Source organism: Heloderma suspectum, chromosome 6 (genome assembly GCF_057233095.1).
Source record: "Heloderma suspectum isolate Gila_16-S chromosome 6, 16-S_ref, whole genome shotgun sequence".
In the NCBI taxonomy this organism is placed as follows: Eukaryota; Metazoa; Chordata; class Lepidosauria; order Squamata; family Helodermatidae; genus Heloderma; species Heloderma suspectum.
This window is the reverse complement of record NC_139463.1, coordinates 101,828,201-101,847,099: the sequence shown is the minus strand read 5'-3', so window position 1 is coordinate 101,847,099 and position 18,899 is coordinate 101,828,201. Positions and strand designations below refer to the sequence as shown.

Below are 18,899 nucleotides of genomic sequence, written 5' to 3'. Positions count from 1 at the left end.
AGAGGCATTTCAACCTTTTAGAATTGGGGAAAAACAACACGAAGGCCGGGAAACCACCAAACGATTGGTGGTTTGGGGAAAGGGGGTGGAGCCAGGGGAAGAGGGCGTGGCCAGCTGGGGAACCCCAGGGGGCTGGATTTGGCCTGAGGTTCTGATGTTCGACACCCCTGTCCTAAACATCTACCTTACTACAGCTGAAGCAGCTGATGTCACCCTTCCCCCATCCTCCACCTTGATTTCAGTTCCTAAATGGGGTTGTCTACCTCAAGGCGAAAGGCATTTTCTCAAAACTGCCACCCCCACCCACCCCCACCCCTTCTTTGGCCTAGAAAATCCATTCATTTAAATTGCCTCTCTGTTTGGGGCTTAGAGCAACACCCCCCCCGATAACAGACACTCTTTCTCCCTGGGGAAACCTTCCCCCCGCCCCCAAATTGCTGCCTCAAGCCAGATGGCTGCAATGCCAACCTGCCTTCCCATGTATCCCCTAAAATCCCTAACATTTGAAAATTGGGGCTCAGTCTGGCAAACGGACTCGGTTTGAAAGTTTTGGGTTCCAACCCTCCCGCCACTGTCCAAGGACCAGTTGGTCACCGTTTATGTTCCTAAAGGCCTGTTTGGTTTCCTGGCAGATGTTGGCTGAGGAGAAGCTGATCTCTGCCCGCCATGCCGAGGAGCGGGACCGTGCAGAAGCCAATGCCCGGGAGAAAGAGACCAAAGTGTTGTCCCTGAGCCGTGCCCTGGAAGAGGCGCTAGAGGCCCGGGAGGAGCTGGAGAGGCAGAACAAGCAGCTGCGGGCCGAGATGGACGACCTGGTCAGCTCCAAGGACGACGTCGGCAAGAATGTAAGGGAACCTCTGGACATGCCTGGGTTGGCTGGGAAGGGAGAGCGGGAGATGGTGGCAACGTAGAGCAGTAAGGTGCTACAAGAGACCAGACTCCCCTTCTCTGGAAGGAGGGCATAAGGATCTGAAAAGACAGGAAGTCAAGAGGGTAATATCTAGTGCTGCAACCTGATTAAATACATTTTAACAGAGTGATATTATGAGTTTTAGTCTATTTAATCCAGCCGTCCCTAAACCGGTGCCCTCCAGTTGTGTTGGACTACAACTCCCATAATCCCCCAGCCAGTTTTGCCTGCCTGCATCTGAAGGCATGTTCTGGGCTTCTTGTAGTTGTACCGGGTCCTGGACATTTTGGCAGGGAGCCAGCCTGCCATCCCGTTCCTAAATGCACACGTTCATTCTTCTTTCTCTCCTTCTCTTTCTGCTTCGAATCAGGTGCATGAGCTGGAGCGCTCCAAGCGGGCCTTGGAGCAACAAGTGCAAGAGATGCGAGCCCAGCTGGAGGAGTTGGAAGATGAGCTTCAGGCCACAGAGGATGGGAAGCTGCGCTTGGAGGTCAACATGCAGGCCCTGAAAGCACAGCACGAGCGGGAGCTGCAGAGCCGCGACGACGCCAATGACGACAAAAAGAAACTGCTCAGCAAGCAGGTGGGAAGGAGCTGGGGGAGGGGTCCCTGTGGCGGTGGTTAGCCCCGACCCCCGTCAGCCTTTGCCCAAGTAGATACGTGCATAGAATGAAAGGTAGAGGCATGGGTCATGGAGAAAGCACCTGGGATTGCCTTAGGAACTGGTGTGCTGTAGTGGTTCAGTTAGCGGACGTACACCAATGAGACCAGCCACCAGCTTTCAAGCTAATCTACCTCGCAGGGTTGTTGTAAGGATAAAAGGGGGTGAGCATGTAGGTTGCCCTTCTGAACTCTTTGGAGGAAGGGTGTTATTACAAAAGAAAACAATGAATGCGTGCTCCTGGGAGTATTTGAGGTTTCTGGGGGTAAAAAGGAATTGGCAAGTACACGAGGGGGAAAGCGAACGCAACCAGAGACTAGATGTTCACGATAAGGCATGGTGCCCCAGGGCTTGGCAAAGAGAAGCAGGGAGCAAGCCAGACCACAGGAAGGGAAGCCCCAGGTTGAGGCACTGGCACTACAGGAGAGAGGCACGTTAAACCTGGCTGGGTTGCTCCTTGGACCAGATAAGATGTTGAGGCACCAGGTGTTCCTTGGGTGGCTCCCCTCTGAGCCCCTGAACGATAGAGCAGGTTACAGGACAAGTGTTACTAACCTTGTTAGGCCAAGGTTTCTGTATGGATCTCTGGCCCATGTTATGCAGGCTGCTAACCCAGCATCAGTGGATGCACCTGGACGTCACGTAGTCCCGGACCCCAGCTTGACAACGTTTGAGAAACAGAATCATCCCCAAGACCCCAGAATTGGAGAAGGGGTGGGGTGGGGTCACACCTTCCAATGGATTTTCTGAGAGAGCATCTCTAATTCCCAGCTTCCCCCTTAAGCTTCTTATCTCTGCTGCACTAAACTTTGTATGGTAGAAAGGTATCCTTGTGTCATAGGCCTTCCCATCCTTCTTCCCTAGGCAGTGTTGGATCCTCCCATGTCTTTTATGAAGTTGCCCAGGTGCTGCGTGGGGTGGAGTTGGGGGGTGGGGGAGAGGGGAGAGCTTGCAGGCCTTGGCATAGCTTTGAATGCCAGGGAACGGTCTCTTCTCTTCCCCGTTTTCACCCTGTTGTTGTGTCCTCAGGTACGGGAGTTGGAGGCGGAGCTGGATGCTGAGAGGAAGCAACGGGCCCAAGCGTTGGCCGCCCGGAAGAAGCTGGAGCTCGACCTCCAGGAGGCGCTGGCACAGCTGGATGCTGCCAACAAGGGACGGGATGAGGCAGGGAAACAGCTGCGCAAGTTGCAGGTATGTGTCTGCATGCGTGAATGCAGGTCGCGGGGAGGTGTGCTCTGTTCAGGGACAGGCCGCAGCTCAGCCGTAGAGCACGTGCTCTGCATGCAGAAGGTTGCTTGGGAGCTGCCGCCAGTCAGCCTTGACAGTACTGAGTTAAATGGACCACTGGGCTTGACAGCATAAGGCCGTTTCCTATGTTCTTCTTCTCTTTTTTGCTTTTTCTCTTTCCCCCCTCTTCCCCTCTTCCCCCTCTTCCCCTCTTCCCCCTGCCCTTTCTCTCTCTCTTTTTAAAACTCAGTTTATTGTTATTTATGTAGTTCCCCTCAATGTCCAGTGCATAGAGTGCAAGAGAACAGGTTCCTGCCCTGAGGAGCTTACAATCTAGAGTTTGACACAGGGAAGTGAAGTGGGGGGAGAGATTAAAAGGGTCAAGAATATGTGATGATGTCAGTTCCACATACAGACCCTTAATCTCGGTAGGATATGGGGATTAGGGGGCTGATATACACTCACTTATTTTTGGAGCAGGGAAGGTGTTTTATCAGCCTCACTTATACTCTTAGCTTTTAGGGAAGATGTTGCTCCCAAAGTAGATAACTTTGAAGTGGGATGGCAGGTTGGGTTTGTTCTATTTCTGCTGTCTCTCTCCAGGCCCAGATGAAGGAGCTCTGGCGGGAAGTAGAGGAAACCCGGGCGGCCCGTGAGGAGATTTTCATCCAGTCCCGTGAGAGTGAGAAGAAGTTGAAGAATCTGGAGGCGGAGTTGCTGCAGCTGCAGGAGGTGGGCGTGGCACTCTTTGGAATGGGATGCTGAGCCTCCCAACCGAACAGGCGTTTGAGCCTGGGAGACTATGTGGTTGGGAGTGGGGCAGGGTAGGTAAAAACTCCACCTGGCCCCCCTGGGTTTACAGCCCAAAGAGGGGTCCATCGATAGATCAAAGAGGGGTCCATCACCCTCTTGCTGCTTTTTTCATGGTGGAAATTTGAACCGATCTTCATGGATTCTGCTATGAAGCCATGAACCACTGTCCTCCATGTTCAACCCGCTCTCTGCTGCCTTTTTCCCGTCCCTTGCAGGATCTGGCAGCATCAGAGCGAGCTAAGAGGCAGGCACAACAGGAGCGGGACGACCTGGCGGATGAGCTGGCCAACGGGAACAGTGGCAAGTGAGTGCACAGGTGGATTGTTATCCCTGTCCCCTGTGAGCCCAATTCCCACCGCTGTTACTACTTTTGCCATGATTATGAATATAAAATGGTTACTTAGAATGTTGTTCTGGATTAATCCGGATTAGGATTGCTTCTACACTAGCTGTTAAGTCTGGAATTTTAAATTTAAACTGCAGTTGTAGTGCCAATCTGTCCAGTATGGGTAAACAAAACAATACTAAGGTTTTGGGGGGTTAGTGTGACTTGAATTCTGTAATTAAAAAAAAACCTCATTTTTTGTATTTCAGTTTTTATAATGAAGTAGCACTGTTCTTCTGTAATATGGGAGGGGGGGCGGAATGAAAAGAAATTAGTAATTAAGGCCTCCCCCCACCCCACTGAACACATGAGAAAAAAATGAGAAAGCCTGCCCAAACACCCACTGACTGACCAGCTAAAAGGCAATTAAGAGTTTGGTCATTGGTAATGCTGCTTCCGTGCTGAACAGAAAGCAATTAGAGCCAGAGATCAACAGGAGGAAGCTACTAGAAGGGATCTTTGCCAAATGGGACTTCCTGCATTATAGAAGGTTCTTAGACATGGCATGGATGTTGCTGGATAATATAGCGATAAAAGCTCTATTTTAATTTGGCCTTCATCTGATTGTAGAGAAGCAATGACTGTGGTGCTACACCAGAGTCTAAGTGACCTTGACGATGTTAGTTTCCTCCAGACACAGTGGTCTGATTAACCGCTATCCTCACACACGCACATGCCCCACTCCCTCAATCTGTGTTTCAGATCAGCTCTTTTGGATGAAAAACGCCACCTGGAAGCACGAATTGGACAGCTGGAGGAGGAGCTGGATGAGGAGCAAAGCAACATGGAGCTCATGAATGACAGGTACCGCAAGCTCAGCATGCAGGTGAGTTACCCCCCTTGGGGCGGCACCTCTCTCTCTCTCCTGTGGCGCTGGGCCCTCTTTCTGATCCTCATCCCACCCTGTCATCTCCGCAGGTGGAGACAATCACCACCGAGTTGGCGGCCGAGCGCAGCTTCTCGCAGAAGACGGAGAACGCGCGGCAGCAGCTGGAGCGCCAGAACAAGGACCTGAGGGCCAAGCTGGGGGAGATGGACTCCTCCGTCAAGGCCAAGTACAAGATGGCTATTGCAAACCTGGAATCCAAGGTGGGCCAGCTGGAGGAGCAGTTGGAGCAGGAGTCCAGGTAAAGCAACAGGACCAAGGCTGCGTGTGTGCTCTTCACCGTGCCGTTGCAGTTAGCGTGCACGAGTGTTTCAGCTCCAAGGTGATGCTGGCATGGGGACCGGATGTGCACGCACGAGCGCTCCTGATCTGGGTCGCTGTTTCCTTGCTGCTAGCAGTGGCGGGGAAACAGCAGTCTGTATGAGGCTCTCGGGAGGGAACGGAGAGTACAGGCAGCAGGAAAATTGGTGGAGGTGGGAATTTGGGAGTGAGGGGCGGGGGTGGGGGTGGGGCACTTTCCTCAGGGGGGCACAGTTTTGAAGGGCTGCGTGTTTTGCATCCCTGGTATAGTGGTTAGAGCGCTGGTCTTGGGATGAAACCAGATGAACAAACTTGTATGTTCGCTGTCTCCTCCCCCACCCTCCCTCCCTCCCTCCCTCCCTCTCTTTCTCTCTCGCTCTCTGTCTCATATGAGCATATCCTGTTCTTTCATGGACTCCCAGTGGGCCCCCCCCCCAATTTACTGATCAGATCTACATCTCTGTAATTCCAGTAACTGTGCAGCATGTGGTGTTTCCAGACAATTCACTCAGTCCCTACTCTATGCTTTATTTTGTTTCTTTTAATTAATTTCTGTGATGTGCATAAATTCTGCACATTCGCTTATCCTCCTAGCTGTGTTGTGTATGGGGGGTGGGGAGTGGAGGGGTGGCAAAGAGCTATGGAAAACCTCTTACAGGTTAGTGCTGTAAGCGAGTTTTCAGTGGGAGCAGACAGAATTAATGGGTTGGATCCAGGTGTAGTAATATTTGGAGTAGACCCATTGAAATCAAGGGGACTGACATAAGCCCAGATGATTTCAGTGGGTATACTCTAAGAATGGCTAAGTCTGGATCTAACCCAGTATCTCTTCACCATCACGTTTCTTCTCTCCCTGCTTCTTAGGGAGAGGATCCTATCAGGGAAACTTGTGCGGAGGGCAGAAAAGAAACTCAAGGAGGTGATCCTGCAGGTGGATGAGGAGAGGAGGAATGCAGATCAGTTCAAAGATCAGGTATGGTGAAGACACACATGATCGCCCCCTCCCTTCCCTATTCTGAGTCCTGGGGCATGTTTTCAGTGCTTAGGGCTCAGCTTTAGGAAACAATGAAGGAATAGTAAAAGGAGCTTCTGAGCATGCACAGAGTACCTTTCCCTCGCCATTTATAAGTACCCCCTCTGCATGACTGAAAGCAGGGTTAACGGTTTTCCAGGGCAAGCTTTGCAACTCCAGCCCTGGCATCTTTGTTTGTTTATCCCTTTGCTGCTTTCTTTTGCTGCTCTGCACTGGTTTATTTTTAGATATATAAATTATTTTGATTTTTGTTCTTGATTTGTTTAGCATTTGATATCATTATTTTTTATTTTTTTATTTTACTTTGTTACTTTGAAGCCTTTGGCAAAAAAGTGGCCTATGAATAAATACAAATTTAGAAAAGAAAGTACCCGCTCATTCTTCTTTAAATACTTTCCCTGCAGCCTGCATTTTGACAGCAATAATTTTATTTAGTTTATTTTGCAAGAAAAAATGGCAAACAAAATGTTGGCTTGGGAACCACATTGAAGGAGAGAAGAAACAGAGGGGAAAGGATGAGTAGAAGAAAAAGAGGGAAGAGGGACTCTCAGGTGCCCAGAGGAATACTTTGATTAGGCCTCATGTTTCAACAAAGATCTTCAGAGACAACAAACAGTGCTAAAAAGGGAAATTAACCTCTTATATTATCGTTATTAGAAGATAATGTGTTTAAAAAGCACATATACTTCATGAGCATAGATATTAAAAAATGGGAAAAGAGGGAACAAAGAGGATGCTGTAAATCAGCCTTCCCCAACCCTGGTGCTTTCCAGATGTGCTGGACTACAACTCCCAGAATCCCTCTGGCTGGGGGATTCTGGGAGCTGTAGTCCAGCTCTTCTGAAAGGCAGCAGAATTGGGGAAGGCTGCTGTAAATATACCCAAAGTTACAAGTCTAGAGCAAACACCACCAATTAATCCTCAGAACAACCCATCAAATATCTGATACTTTAAAATAATTTTGTGCCAGGGTGAATCAGCAAAGAAGATGGTGGCTCAGCAAACAAGTTGAACTGGTGTTGAGGTGCTTTCAAAGGTTCACTTGCATCAGGGATGTCGTTTGTGCTCGTTTTTAGGCTTCACACTCCCCCCCTTCTTCTCTCTGTCTTCCTGGCAGGTTGAAAAGGGCCACATGCGGCTGAAACAGCTAAAGCGGCAGCTGGAGGAGGCTGAAGAGGAAGCCTCACGGGCCAACACAAGCCGCCGGCGCATGCAGCGTGAACTTGAGGATGTCACCGAGTCCGCCGAGTCCATGAACCGCGAGGTCACCAGCCTGCGGAACCGCCTCAGGTGGGTAGTGCGTGGCGCAGGCCACGTTTCGAAACACAGCCCTTCTGGAAGAGCGAGATCCCATTCTCTGGCCAGTGCTGAGTCCTGAGGAAGCGTCATCCTGCCCTGTATCTCCCCTGGTGCCCTCCCATTCCCACATGCCTTTAGATGCTCCATTTCTTGGCTCCATCCTTTCTTCTCCTTCTTTGCCGTTCTCATATTTCCATAATCCCTAGAGCTGGACTGGACTAGGCCTGATGCTAAATAGGGTACAACAGCCTCCCCTAACTTGCTGCCCTCCTAATGGGCCAGACTACAACTCCCATCACCCCCAGCCAGCATGGCCTGTGGGCATGCTGGCTAGGGGCAATGGGAGTTTTAGTCCGGCCCTTCGGGAGGGCAGCAAGTTAGGGGAGGCTGGACTACAGAATATAATTTCAGGTAAATGTGATGCCAGTCATGAGCCTACGGAGAAGGAATAATCTGCCACGCAGCCTGAACCTCTGGTGAAAAACTGAAAGCTGCCTTCAGCCATGATGCTGTAGGGCACAGAGTGGCGGCCTTCAATCCCCTGGCACCTCTGCATGCTTTCAGTGGACGGTAGATGAGAGTGCCAGTTCCGTTTTAGAGCAGTTAAGGGTGCAGGGGGGGTGCTGGCCCTGGTGCGCATGTGCCCTCTACTGCTGGCAGCTGCAATACAGCGCCCCGGGGGCAAGTGCTGAAGCGAGCGGAAGTGCTCATCACTGGAGGGGCCAGTTCTGCCTTCCGGAAACTAATGTTTCTGCTCATTTCGGCACTTGCACCCGGAAGTGGTGCACTAGGGCTGCCAGTGCTAGGGGCCGTGCACGCGGGGACCAGAGGGCCGGGCCGCCTGCGGAAGGGCAGTGCTGGATCCTGCCCTGTGGTCACAGCCCGGAGTTGGCCTGTACCTTGCCACGCACGGGAGTCCTTTTGATCATTCCCTTTCGTGGTGGTTGGGCTAGTTTGGGAACTGCTGTAGAAAGACCTGCAAACCTCCCTGGACAGCTGTTTCCAGAGGGATGGCCATGGTAGTCTAGTGCAGTAAAACCGACAAAGTGTCTTGTGGCACCTTAAAGTCATTTATTCTGGCATAAGCGCTCTTGGACTGTAGCCCACATCATCAGACGTATGGAGCGTTACCAAGCATTTCAGGTGTATATTTGTAGTACATATGGCGAGGGGGATGGGATTGTAAACAGAGAGGTCACAAGGAAATTCGAATGCAGAAACTACTAACAGTGACAATCACATTATTAACAGCAGCCCTTCACAGAACAGTTCCTGCTGGTAACACAAATAACAAATATCCTGTCACTAGGGAAGTCAGTTAACATACGCAGTGTGATAAAAATCCATTATCCTGATTCAAGCCTCTGGTGACAGAACTTGACCCTGTTGATGAATTCTCATGCTGTAGCCTCTCGCTCTCATTTCTCCTTGACGTTTCTTTGTTCCGCAATGGCCACTTCAAGGTCCATGTCCTGGGAGGCTGAAGTGTTCTCCCGCTGGCTGTTGAATATTTCCATTTCTGATGTCAGATTTGTGTCCTTTCTGTTCTGTGGAGGATGGCCTGTTTGCCCTAGGTAGAAAGCAGAAGGTCGTTGTCAACAGAAGATGGCCTAGACCACAGTGCAAGATGAGCAAGTGAATGGAGCCCTCATGTTGTGGGCAACATGATTAAGTCCTCAGGGAGAGCAATCCTATGGCCCCTAGACAGAGTCTGGGGGGCCGTCGCATAGTTCGGATTCCTGGAACCGAGGCCAGAGCCACCACTCAACCTCAGACCCAGGAGTCCAAGCTCCCTGCCCCCTCCCGCTGGCAGCTGGCTGCCTCTCCGCACTCCCAAACACGAGCGCAGAGAGGAAGGAAAGGGGGCAGCCCCTGTGGGCTGGGAGGGGAGGAGACCGGGGCAGCGGACTGATGAAGAATCCTCTGGGTGCCCAGCCTCCTTCCTTCCCACTCCACAGAGCCCCAGCTCAATGGGCAAAATCGCCCATCTAGCAAAAATGCAGGGTGATCCCCATGTCCTCCCCAAGCCCCCGCTATCCTCTGGGGGGCAGGGCTTGTGGAGGGGGCAGGGCCTGTGGTGGGAGTCCAAGCCCCATGGGCCAGGTGGAAACCTCCATGGCCAGAGGGTTCCCCACACCCATCCAGAAGGACAGAGGCTTGTTGAGTGCAGAGCCTGAGAGGACACCGTTAAACCCTTTGAATAATTCTAATCCACAAGATGAACATCCTCTCCCTCCCCTGCAGAGAACCCAGGGGTCCTGGCTCCCTTTCCTCACACTCTCCCCCCGAAAAGAACCCAGGAGTCCCATCCCGAAGCAGCGGCACAGAACCTCAATTCCAGGCTGTTCTCCCCATCCTCTGACACGTCAAGCTCCCCACGTGGTGATTTTAGCAGCTCTGTTTCCATCTAAGCCGCTGGTTCTTCTGCCCAAGAACCTAAGTCAGCCTTCCCAAACCCAGTGCCATCCAGATGTTTTGGACTGCAACTCCCATCATCCCCAGCCAGCATTGCACCAGGTTGGGGAAGGCTGACCTAGGTAGCCTGCTTCATTCCCCCTGTCCCGTTACACTTTCTGATACTTCCCTCCCTTCTGATAATTCCCCTTTTCCAGATCATTATTTCACGTTTGCATCTCTCTCTCTCTCTCTCTCTCTCTCTCTTTTTACACCCCCCTTCTCTCTCTGTGTGTTACATTCCATCTTTTTCTCGACACAACAGCAAGTTAGAACGCCGGCAGCGGAAGTATGTTTTCACTCTCCCGTTGTGCATGTGTGTGCTGTGCAGTGCAGTTGAGGGGGGGGGGGTGCAATTGTAGTGCAGCAGCTCCTGGCTTCACCCTTCCCTGAAAGCGCTGAAACAAACTCCACACAGGAGAAGCACCATCTGATCTCCTTCCTTATATTTTGAACTTCAAAGCAGCTGTAGGATCTTCTGGTTTTTTGCTGGAGCAGGGGGGTCGGTTTCCCTGATCTAAAAACCCTCCGGCGTTCCTGTTAGACCCACAGACAGTGAAGGGAGATGGGCATGATAGGAATGTCATACCAGGGCAGACAATTTGACTGTCTAACCCAGTGCTGTCTGCTCTGGCTGCAGCTGCTCTCCAGACCTCCAGAGAGAGAAAGTTATTTTCCATCACATGATCCTTATGGCATACACCCACCTTCACCAACCTGGTGCCCTCCAGATGTTTTGGCCAGTGGTCAGGAATGCTGGGAGTTATAATCCAAAACATCTGGAGGGTGCCAGGGTGAGTAAGGCTGACATACACAATTATCTCTCTAACTCTCCCTCTCACACACACACACACACACACACAGCCCTGTCAGGTAGGTTAGGTTGAGGGATAAGTGACTGCACCAAGATCACCCAACGACTGTTGTGGCTGAATGAGGATTTGAGCCCAGGTTGCTGGAGTCCTAGGGCTTTTCTACATGAGGCATTTATCGTGCACTTATTCCCTACTCACGGTTGTTTACGGGTTCTTTAGATGATTACATGACCCTCCAGTTTTGCTTCTGTGTCTAACCAGCACTTTCGGAGAGGTTTGTTAGAGCAGGGAAAATGCAGCATTCAATTATTAAAGCGAAAGAAAGCACAATTTCCTCTTGTGTATTTGCAGTATTCTGCTATACTGCAGTGCCACCTAGAGGTTATGTAGTGGAAAAGCAAGAAAGGAAATGCGCCTTGTGTAATGCTCAGATCTTAATTCTGTGATGAAACTGAAAGTAGTTGCAGCGGATTAACAGCCTCATGTAGAAAAGCTCTTAGTCTGACATACTGACCCCTACACCACACTGGCTGTCACAATACAGGCCCTGTCCCCCCATTCAGCAAGGCTAATATCAGCTTGTTGGGGAGCCGGAGGAGGGGGTTAAAATTAGGAAATGACATGGTGGATGAATGGGTTAAGCAGTTCCTCCTGCCAGCCTTGCTGCTCCAATCCAATTTGGGGGCCCTCCCATTGCTTTTAAGTATGTGGATTCAGTTTTTGTTAAGGCAGGAGATCTGATCGTGGTCTTTGCCCCGTCGTGTCTGCTTTGGCCCCAGGAGAAAAGAACAGCTGGGCTTCCTTGGCATTTCTGGCAACTTTGACTCCCATTTGTGGGAGTGCTTCTGCGCAGGGGTGGGAGGGTGCTTTTGCTCTGTGGGTGCTTGCTATTGACGTGAGCTTCCAGCTATGCTCTCTCAGGCAAGAGGGGCTAGAAAAATCTGAGTTCCTGGCTGCTTTATTCACAGTAGATAAGGCTCACCTGAGTCTGTGGTAGGCACTTTTCCCATTGGAGGAGCCTTTAGCTCTGCCTCCCCCAACCTGGTGCCCCCCAGATGTTTTGGATTCTAACTCCCAGCATTCCAAACCATTGGCTGGGAACGATGGGACTTGCAGTCCAACACATCTGGAGGACCCCAGCTTGGGAAAGGCTGCTCCCGCTACTCCGAACCTACTGTGCAGAGCTAGGAGAGAGAGGCGCTCCAGATAACGTCACTCCTTTTTCCCGGGGGAGGATGCGTCTCTGTTGGCTCATGAGTGCCGCCTGCAGGCAGCCCTATCATCAACTCTCTTTTCCCCAAATCGAAAGCAGCAACCGTAAAAAGCATCTAGAACGGATGGGCTGCTTAAAAATGCAGCCAGTAGTGGGAGAGGGTGGGACTTAACATTGCCCCTTGCAGTGATGTCCTGGGTGGTGACCAGGAAGCTAGCACCGCCTGGCCCAATCTGGTGCCTTCCAGATGTGTCGGACTGGAACTTCCATCATCCCCAGCCAGCACAGCCAACAAGGAGGCATTCTGGGAGATGTAGTCCACCTGTTGAATTTCTGCCCTTCTTGCACCCACATGAAGGCACAGAGCTTTACTGCCAAGAAGAAGAGTGACAGCCGCAGACTTTGCTCTTTGGAAAGCAGCGTTAAAGCGAACATTGTTGACAAGAAGAATGTGAGGAACAGATGAAGAAATGGATGGAAGGGAGATGTTAAGGATGGATTTAAAAGAGGCTTCTCCAACCTTGTGCCCTCCAGATGGGTTGGACTACAGCTTCCATCATTCCCAGCCAGCATAGTCAGGGCCATGCTGGCTGGAAATGATGGGAGCTGTCATCCAACCCATCTGAAAGGCTGTGGCAGTATATGACTCAGAACATTGGTTCTCAAGCCTTTTTTTTTTTCATGAGCACTTGAAAATTGCTGGCATCTCAGCAGACCACTTAATAAACACATTTCCACCTACAAATCAAAGTGCGCGCGCGCATATATATAACATTTTTTCTTCAGTACCTGCATCATCACCATCACCATCAAAATCAGTGCTGTCAGCCTGTTCAATAATCTGGCCCTGGTCTTCATCGTCAGAAAAAAATAAAATAAACCAAGGGCAGGGTCGAAGTACAGACACTCTGTACTACTACACAACCTTTCCACGGACCAGTTTGAGAATCTCCAAATTATAACCCTCTCAACAAAATGCACATACAATAGTTGCGGCTTCGTAAAGCAAAAGTATTGCTTTCCAGCAACTGCAACTAGGAATCTAAGAGATACTGGGCCCCTAGTAAAATGACAAGCTCTAGAAAAACAAAGAAAAAAGACTGTTTCCATGCTAGTCTGGAATTGTTACTTTTTGCTTACTCCAGTTTTATGGAGTATCCAGACAACAAATGTCAAATGTTATTTACAGTGTTTTCTGTGTTGCTCTCCTATCACTTTTTAGGTCTGATTTGTGAGATTTTTTTCACTTAAAAATAGTGAAATATGTACGTATGGACTGGCAAGATGTTATTGCACGTTTTCAGCGCTATAGTGCCTTTAATTAGAAGTTTCCTTCTTGAAGCCTCTGCTGCTAATTGTTTCGTATTAAGCAATGTACAGCATTAGCGATGAATTGCCCCTTAGCTGTTAATCATTTCTTGTTCCCTGCAGGGTGAGAAGGTGCCTTAATTAATGGTTTCCTCTCTTTTTCTTGTTGAGAAACAGCACAAGTTCCCCATTTTCTTTCTTTTCTTTTTTTTAAAGAGAAAACTAGTTATGGTGCCCCGTCCCCACACCTCGGGTAAGAGGAGCTAATTGAAGAGCATTTATCACTAACACTGCGTTGCACTGAACAGGAAGCAATTAGAGGCAAAAGCCACAAAAAGGAAGTTCCTGATTAAAGTTGTGGGAACCTGTGCTGAATGGGAAGTAGTTAATATTAACTGATAATAAAAGGATCTTGGCCAGGGGCACAGGCATTGTCAGAAAGCATAGTGCTATATTGCGGCATGCAGAACCAATTTATGTATTTATTTATTGCATTTATACCCCGCCTTTTTTCCTCTTGCAAGGAACCCAAGGCGGCTTACATTATCCTCCTCCTCTCCATTTTATCCGCACAACAACAACCCTGTGAGGTGGGTTGGGCTGAGAGTCTGTGACTGGCCCAAAGTCACCCAGTGAACTCCCATGGCCGAGTGGGGACTAGAACCCGGATCTCCCAGCTCCCAGTCCAACACTGTTGCCACTATACCACACTGGCACTACACATCCAATGCTTTAATCCACTTCCAGCTGATTGCAGAATAGCAGTGCTGCAGCAACGCTGAAGCCCAGCAACCAGAGAAAGAGGTGCTGAAGCTTCTGCATGGCATTCCTGGATCTAGGGAAGCGGGATGGGAGAACAAAGACAGGAAAATGGCTAGTGTGACGCATACACAGCCTGAATGTCTGGCATTGAATGGAAGTCTGCCATTGGCCATGACGCTCCATGGATGCCAATGGTGGCGGCATTGCACTCTCCCAAGATGCACCTCTTTCAGCCCAAGGGCCAAATGTACCTTCTAAGAAGCTCTTGGGCCCCATTCTAGTGGTGGGCAGGGCCAAACTCAAAAGGGGCAGGGGCAAAAACACCAGAACCTTTCAGCTTAAAGCTATTACTGCCAGTAGCTAAGCTCTGGGAGAGGCATTTTAACCTTTTGGAATGGGGGGAAGGGGCTGCACAAAAGCCAGGAAACCATCCATTGATGAATGGGGAACGCTGAGGGCTGGAGTTACACCACACACACAGCCGGATTTGGCCCCTCTGAGCCTGAGGTTCTGCACCCCTGCTTCTGTCCGTTGCATTTCTACAGTGCACACTCTATTTTGATGGGCATTGGTGATCTGAGTGGCAGCTTTGACCATTCCAGTATTTTGAACTGAACCGCCAGGATTGCACTGGGAAGATGTGTGGTAGAGGTGAAGCTTCCAATTTCTCCAGGCTTAGCAGGAGCAAAATCAGGGAATAGCTCCAATAGAACGAGTGCCGCTGTAGTGGGGTGATAGGAGCGCTTGCTAGAGAGAGAGAGAAAGAGAGAATCTTCAGCTTCTCCTGTCTTGGCTTTGGAAGCAGACTAGGAGCCCTTCTACATGAGGCCTTTATTGTGCGCTCCTGATCACAGTAGTTTGCGGGTCCTTTACATGACGACATCCTCCTCCAGAGCCTCTCCTGCTCTTTGCAACCATTTTAGCGGGGTGGGGTGGGGGGTGTTCTAACGAGGAAAGTCTGGTATTATTTGAGAAGGGCAGTATAAAGCCTAGTGAAATTGCACAATTCTGCTATATCACAGTGCCACCTAGTGCTTGTGTAATGAAACATAAGGAAAGGAAGAGAAAGAAACCCACCCGGGAAAAAACACGTGTAAGGAGGTTAATCTTAATCTCTCAAAGAATCTGGAAACAGACGCCTCGGTAAAACTGTGGGTTACAAGCCTCCTGTAGAAAAGCTCTAGAAGTAATTGGAAGGTGCCTGTTTCTTAGGGGTAGGGGGCAGTTCTCTATAAGCTAGCTCTAAGGAGGAGAGTGCTGGCTGAGGTTGAGTGCTGTGGTATAAATGCCCATTTTCTTGTTTTTTTCTTCACCACCACAGACGTACGCCCCTGACCTTCACCACCCGAACTGTGCGGCAGGTTTTCCGCCTGGACGGCGTCTCGGATGAGGAGATGGAGGACCCGGAGAGTGACTCCCCATCTGCGAACCACCAGCCCCTGACACCCTCTCAGGGGCAGCAGCCTGCGCTCCCGGCTGATCAGCCAGCCCAGACTGAATGAGGAGAGGGGGGGGCGAAACCCCAGGTGGGTGGGGTGGATCTCAGGTAGGGGAGGGGGAGTAGGAAGCCCATCCTTGCACACTGTGTGCCTGATGTGTATACAGAAAACACTCCCCCTCCTGCTACACACACACACACACCCACTGCTGCCAACCGTGGCTCCTCTTTCAAGAGTCTCCCAGCTCTTCAAGCGAGTCCTCCTCCTGTCAGGCTGCACTTTAATATCAGCCACCCCTGAGGGGTGGAAAATCGGCGGGGGGGGGAGTTCGGGGTCAAGATTTTAACTATATTCCTTTTAACTGAAAAATCCATCTCAAATAGCCAATGTTTCTCCTGCACCTTTTTTCTTCTTTCTCCTCTTCACTCTCCCCACCACTGTAGTCAGAATGTGTAAAAGAAGTCCTGGCCCACTGTCTTATAATAATCATCAAAGCTTGGGCAGCAAAGCAGTCAATGGACACAGAATGGATGGCCCTGTGCAACCATGCAGCTGCTGCTTGGGCAAATGTGTTTAGACAGCAGTCTCCGTGCCTGGCTCCAAGATGCATTCAGCTCCGGCTGGTGACTGCTGTTTTTTCACAGGGGCCCCTTTGCCCAGTGCCGAGAGGCAGCTGTGACCGGGGGGGCCTTCTGCTCCCTGTCTACTCAAATCCACTCCACTTCCTCTCAGTCCGGAGGCCTCCTTGCCTTCCATTTCCGGCTCCTCAGGGGACCATAGGGGCCTCTCAAGTTTCTTCACATGAAGGATGTCTGGAATTTATCATCTCTTGAAGGCTGCTGCTTTTTCCAGCACACCTTGGCCGGCTGGAGTTATTTTGAACCTCCACCTGCCGCTTGTACCTGCCTTGATCCTGGGCGAACACGAGGAATGAACTGGAAACCATTCATCTCAGCCTGCCTTCTCTGAGATTTTGATCCCACCTCCTCTGCATATTGTTGCCAGCAGCCAAGAGCACTTTGATCTCTCCTCCCCATCCCATACCCTCCAGTCCTTGAATCTGCTGTGACGTTGGATTTTTTTAAACCTATCCTGAGGAAGTCAGGATTTGCAAACCCAGTAGTACCAATAACGACAGGCCCAATAGACAATATCCTAGCATTTTCCATCTTGTTTGATTGCACAGGCGTGAAAGAGAGAGAAACAGACCAAGTTTCTAGTCCTCGTGAGTTGTGGATTTACATTCAGAAACATCCAGATAGTATCTGCAACAGCCTTTGCTGTTCAGGTACTATTGCTTCTGTACCTATTATATTGCTATTACAGTAGCTGTAACTACTTGCCCCTTGCTTTATAAACTTCTGCTTTTGCACCTGATGTTCTTTCTGCTACTATATGGCTCCTTGCCAAGATAAAAAGCCAAGTTCTGCAAAAAAAATATTCAGATGCTCAGCTTAAAATAAGGCAGGCAAGTTGATCTAAAGAATGCAAAATAAACTTATTTGATGAAACTGTACGGACTGGCCGAAGGAATTCAGATTCTTTGGTGCAGAACTTGGTGGGAAGGGCAGGTGGTAAGCACCAGTATGAAGAATTCTGACAGTCCTTGACAGCTGCTTCCAAATTGTCCTTGTTTCTCTTCTGAAGCATCAGGATACAGGGGGTTTTGTGTGTGTGTTGTTTTTTTTACTGGGGAAGGGATTTAACCTCCAAATCCAACTGGGTGACCTTACTTAATGGAGCTGAGACTAGATCCTAGTTCAGACAAGCAGATCCTCACTTCGTGCTTACAATGAATTCTGACCATGACCCACCTTCACCTATTTTAGGAATGACAACTTTGGTTTGCTCATCATGGAGACTTAGCACTGCTTCACATGTGACTTAACCAGCATGTGAGGAAAAACACATACGCCATCATGTGTGAAAATTGCTTGTGTATCTCTTACCACAGTTACACATCTTTAGGAATTGTTGCTGCTTCCATATAGGACAATATATATTGTGTGAAGCAGATCTTATCACAAGATGAAACAGAAGCAAGCTGAGAGCCCCTAATTATCCTGGGGCTCTGTTTTTGTTCACCTTGGCTTCTAATTTTAATTCCTGAATGGTGCATGTGACTTGGGAGGTCGCCACACTTCCCATCATTAATTTGGGCAAAGCTATGACATTAAAATGGCTTTTCCTTGTGTGCCCAAAGCTTGAGAACTTGCAACCCAATCCTATGCATGTTTACTCAGAAGCAAGACTCATTGTGTTCAATGGAGCCTTACTCCCAGGTAAGTGTGGCTAGGATTGCAAGCTTACTAGTAATATCTAGCACTTATATAGCACTTTAGTGTGTTTAAAGTGTTTTACATTCATTATCTCAGTATAAACTTTGGATCTAATCCATTGTGTGCACCTTTTATAAGCCAGCAACAGATGGACGGTACGGCAAAAAAAAAAAAAGGGCCAGCTTAGTCCTGCACTTGGGGAGTTCAAAATGAAGGGTTTGCAAATCCTAGCTTGGGCTCATAGTAAAAATTAAAACTAAAAAAGGATAGCCAGATGTGTATGATCTTCTGGTTCTGGCAACTGGCTCTGGGGGTGGGCCTGCCTTCTATATAGATAAATATTTTTTGCATGATGGTTTCTTGTCTTAAGTTGTTTTTAATTTTGTCTTATTTTATTTGTTTCTAACCAAGTATTTTTCTCTGAACAACTTGATTTGTTTTTCCAAAAACCCAGGGGGTTTGCTTTTTTTAAAAAAAAAATTAAATCTTTTTGTCTCTCCCCCACCTCCCCCCACTTCCCAAACACCTTTGCTGCTTGGATCTGTTTAGAGTTTCTTATCCTGATGTAAAGGGTCATAGCAATTATCCTGCTCCCTTTTTTGTTAAAAAAGAAAGAAAGAAAGAAAAAAAAAAGAATACTTTTAAAGAAAAAGTATGTCTTCTATTAAAAGCTCATCTTGGATTACCAGGCTGCTGTGTGGAAGATTATTTGGGTTTGTTACTGACCTGTTGTTTTTTAATGCCTTTCATACATGTTTGTCATGGAAGACCTTGTCCACATGGATGGAGTTCTGCATTTATAGGCTAACACATTTATAGGGTGACTTTCTGCTTTGGAAGTGTTGCTCACTATTCCTGTTGGGCTTGGGTTGCCACCTGGCCAAGAAGCAGAAATGACCTTATCCTTATTGATCCATTTGCTTTTGAGAACATGAGAACTGTGGATGCTCTGGGTTTCAGTCAAAGCTCCTTTAGAGTTTTGACTGAAACCCAGAGTAGACTCATCGCCCCACCAACATCGGAGCCACCAGCCTTCACTGCATAGGAAGCAGCTTTTTACCAAGTCAGGCTATTTATCCATCTAGGCTAGTGCTGTCCACTCTGACCGGCAGTGG

The 18,899-nt window shown here is 49.2% G+C and overlaps 1 protein-coding gene across 5 annotated transcripts in view; it reads left to right on the top strand.

The window, feature by feature from the left end:
• LOC146342125 (myosin-10-like) overlaps positions 1–17,962 on the top strand; it is a 75,100-nt gene extending 57,138 nt beyond the window's left edge. For 3 of the 5 annotated variants that reach the window (XM_084805692.1, XM_084805690.1, XM_084805695.1), the window contains 11 exons: positions 633–845; positions 1,281–1,493; positions 2,601–2,762; positions 3,402–3,530; positions 3,827–3,915; positions 4,699–4,822; positions 4,915–5,123; positions 6,047–6,155; positions 7,333–7,505; positions 10,234–10,257; positions 15,388–17,962. In XM_084805692.1, coding sequence (XP_084661818.1) covers positions 633–845; positions 1,281–1,493; positions 2,601–2,762; positions 3,402–3,530; positions 3,827–3,915; positions 4,699–4,822; positions 4,915–5,123; positions 6,047–6,155; positions 7,333–7,505; positions 10,234–10,257; positions 15,388–15,568 — 1,626 coding nt within the window. In that variant the 3' untranslated portion in view covers positions 15,569–17,962. The remainder of the gene's footprint in view (positions 1–632; positions 846–1,280; positions 1,494–2,600; positions 2,763–3,401; positions 3,531–3,826; positions 3,916–4,698; positions 4,823–4,914; positions 5,124–6,046; positions 6,156–7,332; positions 7,506–10,233; positions 10,258–15,387) is intronic. The other 2 variants (XM_084805694.1, XM_084805693.1) reach the window with 1 other exon arrangement.
• The last annotated feature ends 937 nt before the right edge of the window (positions 17,963–18,899 follow it).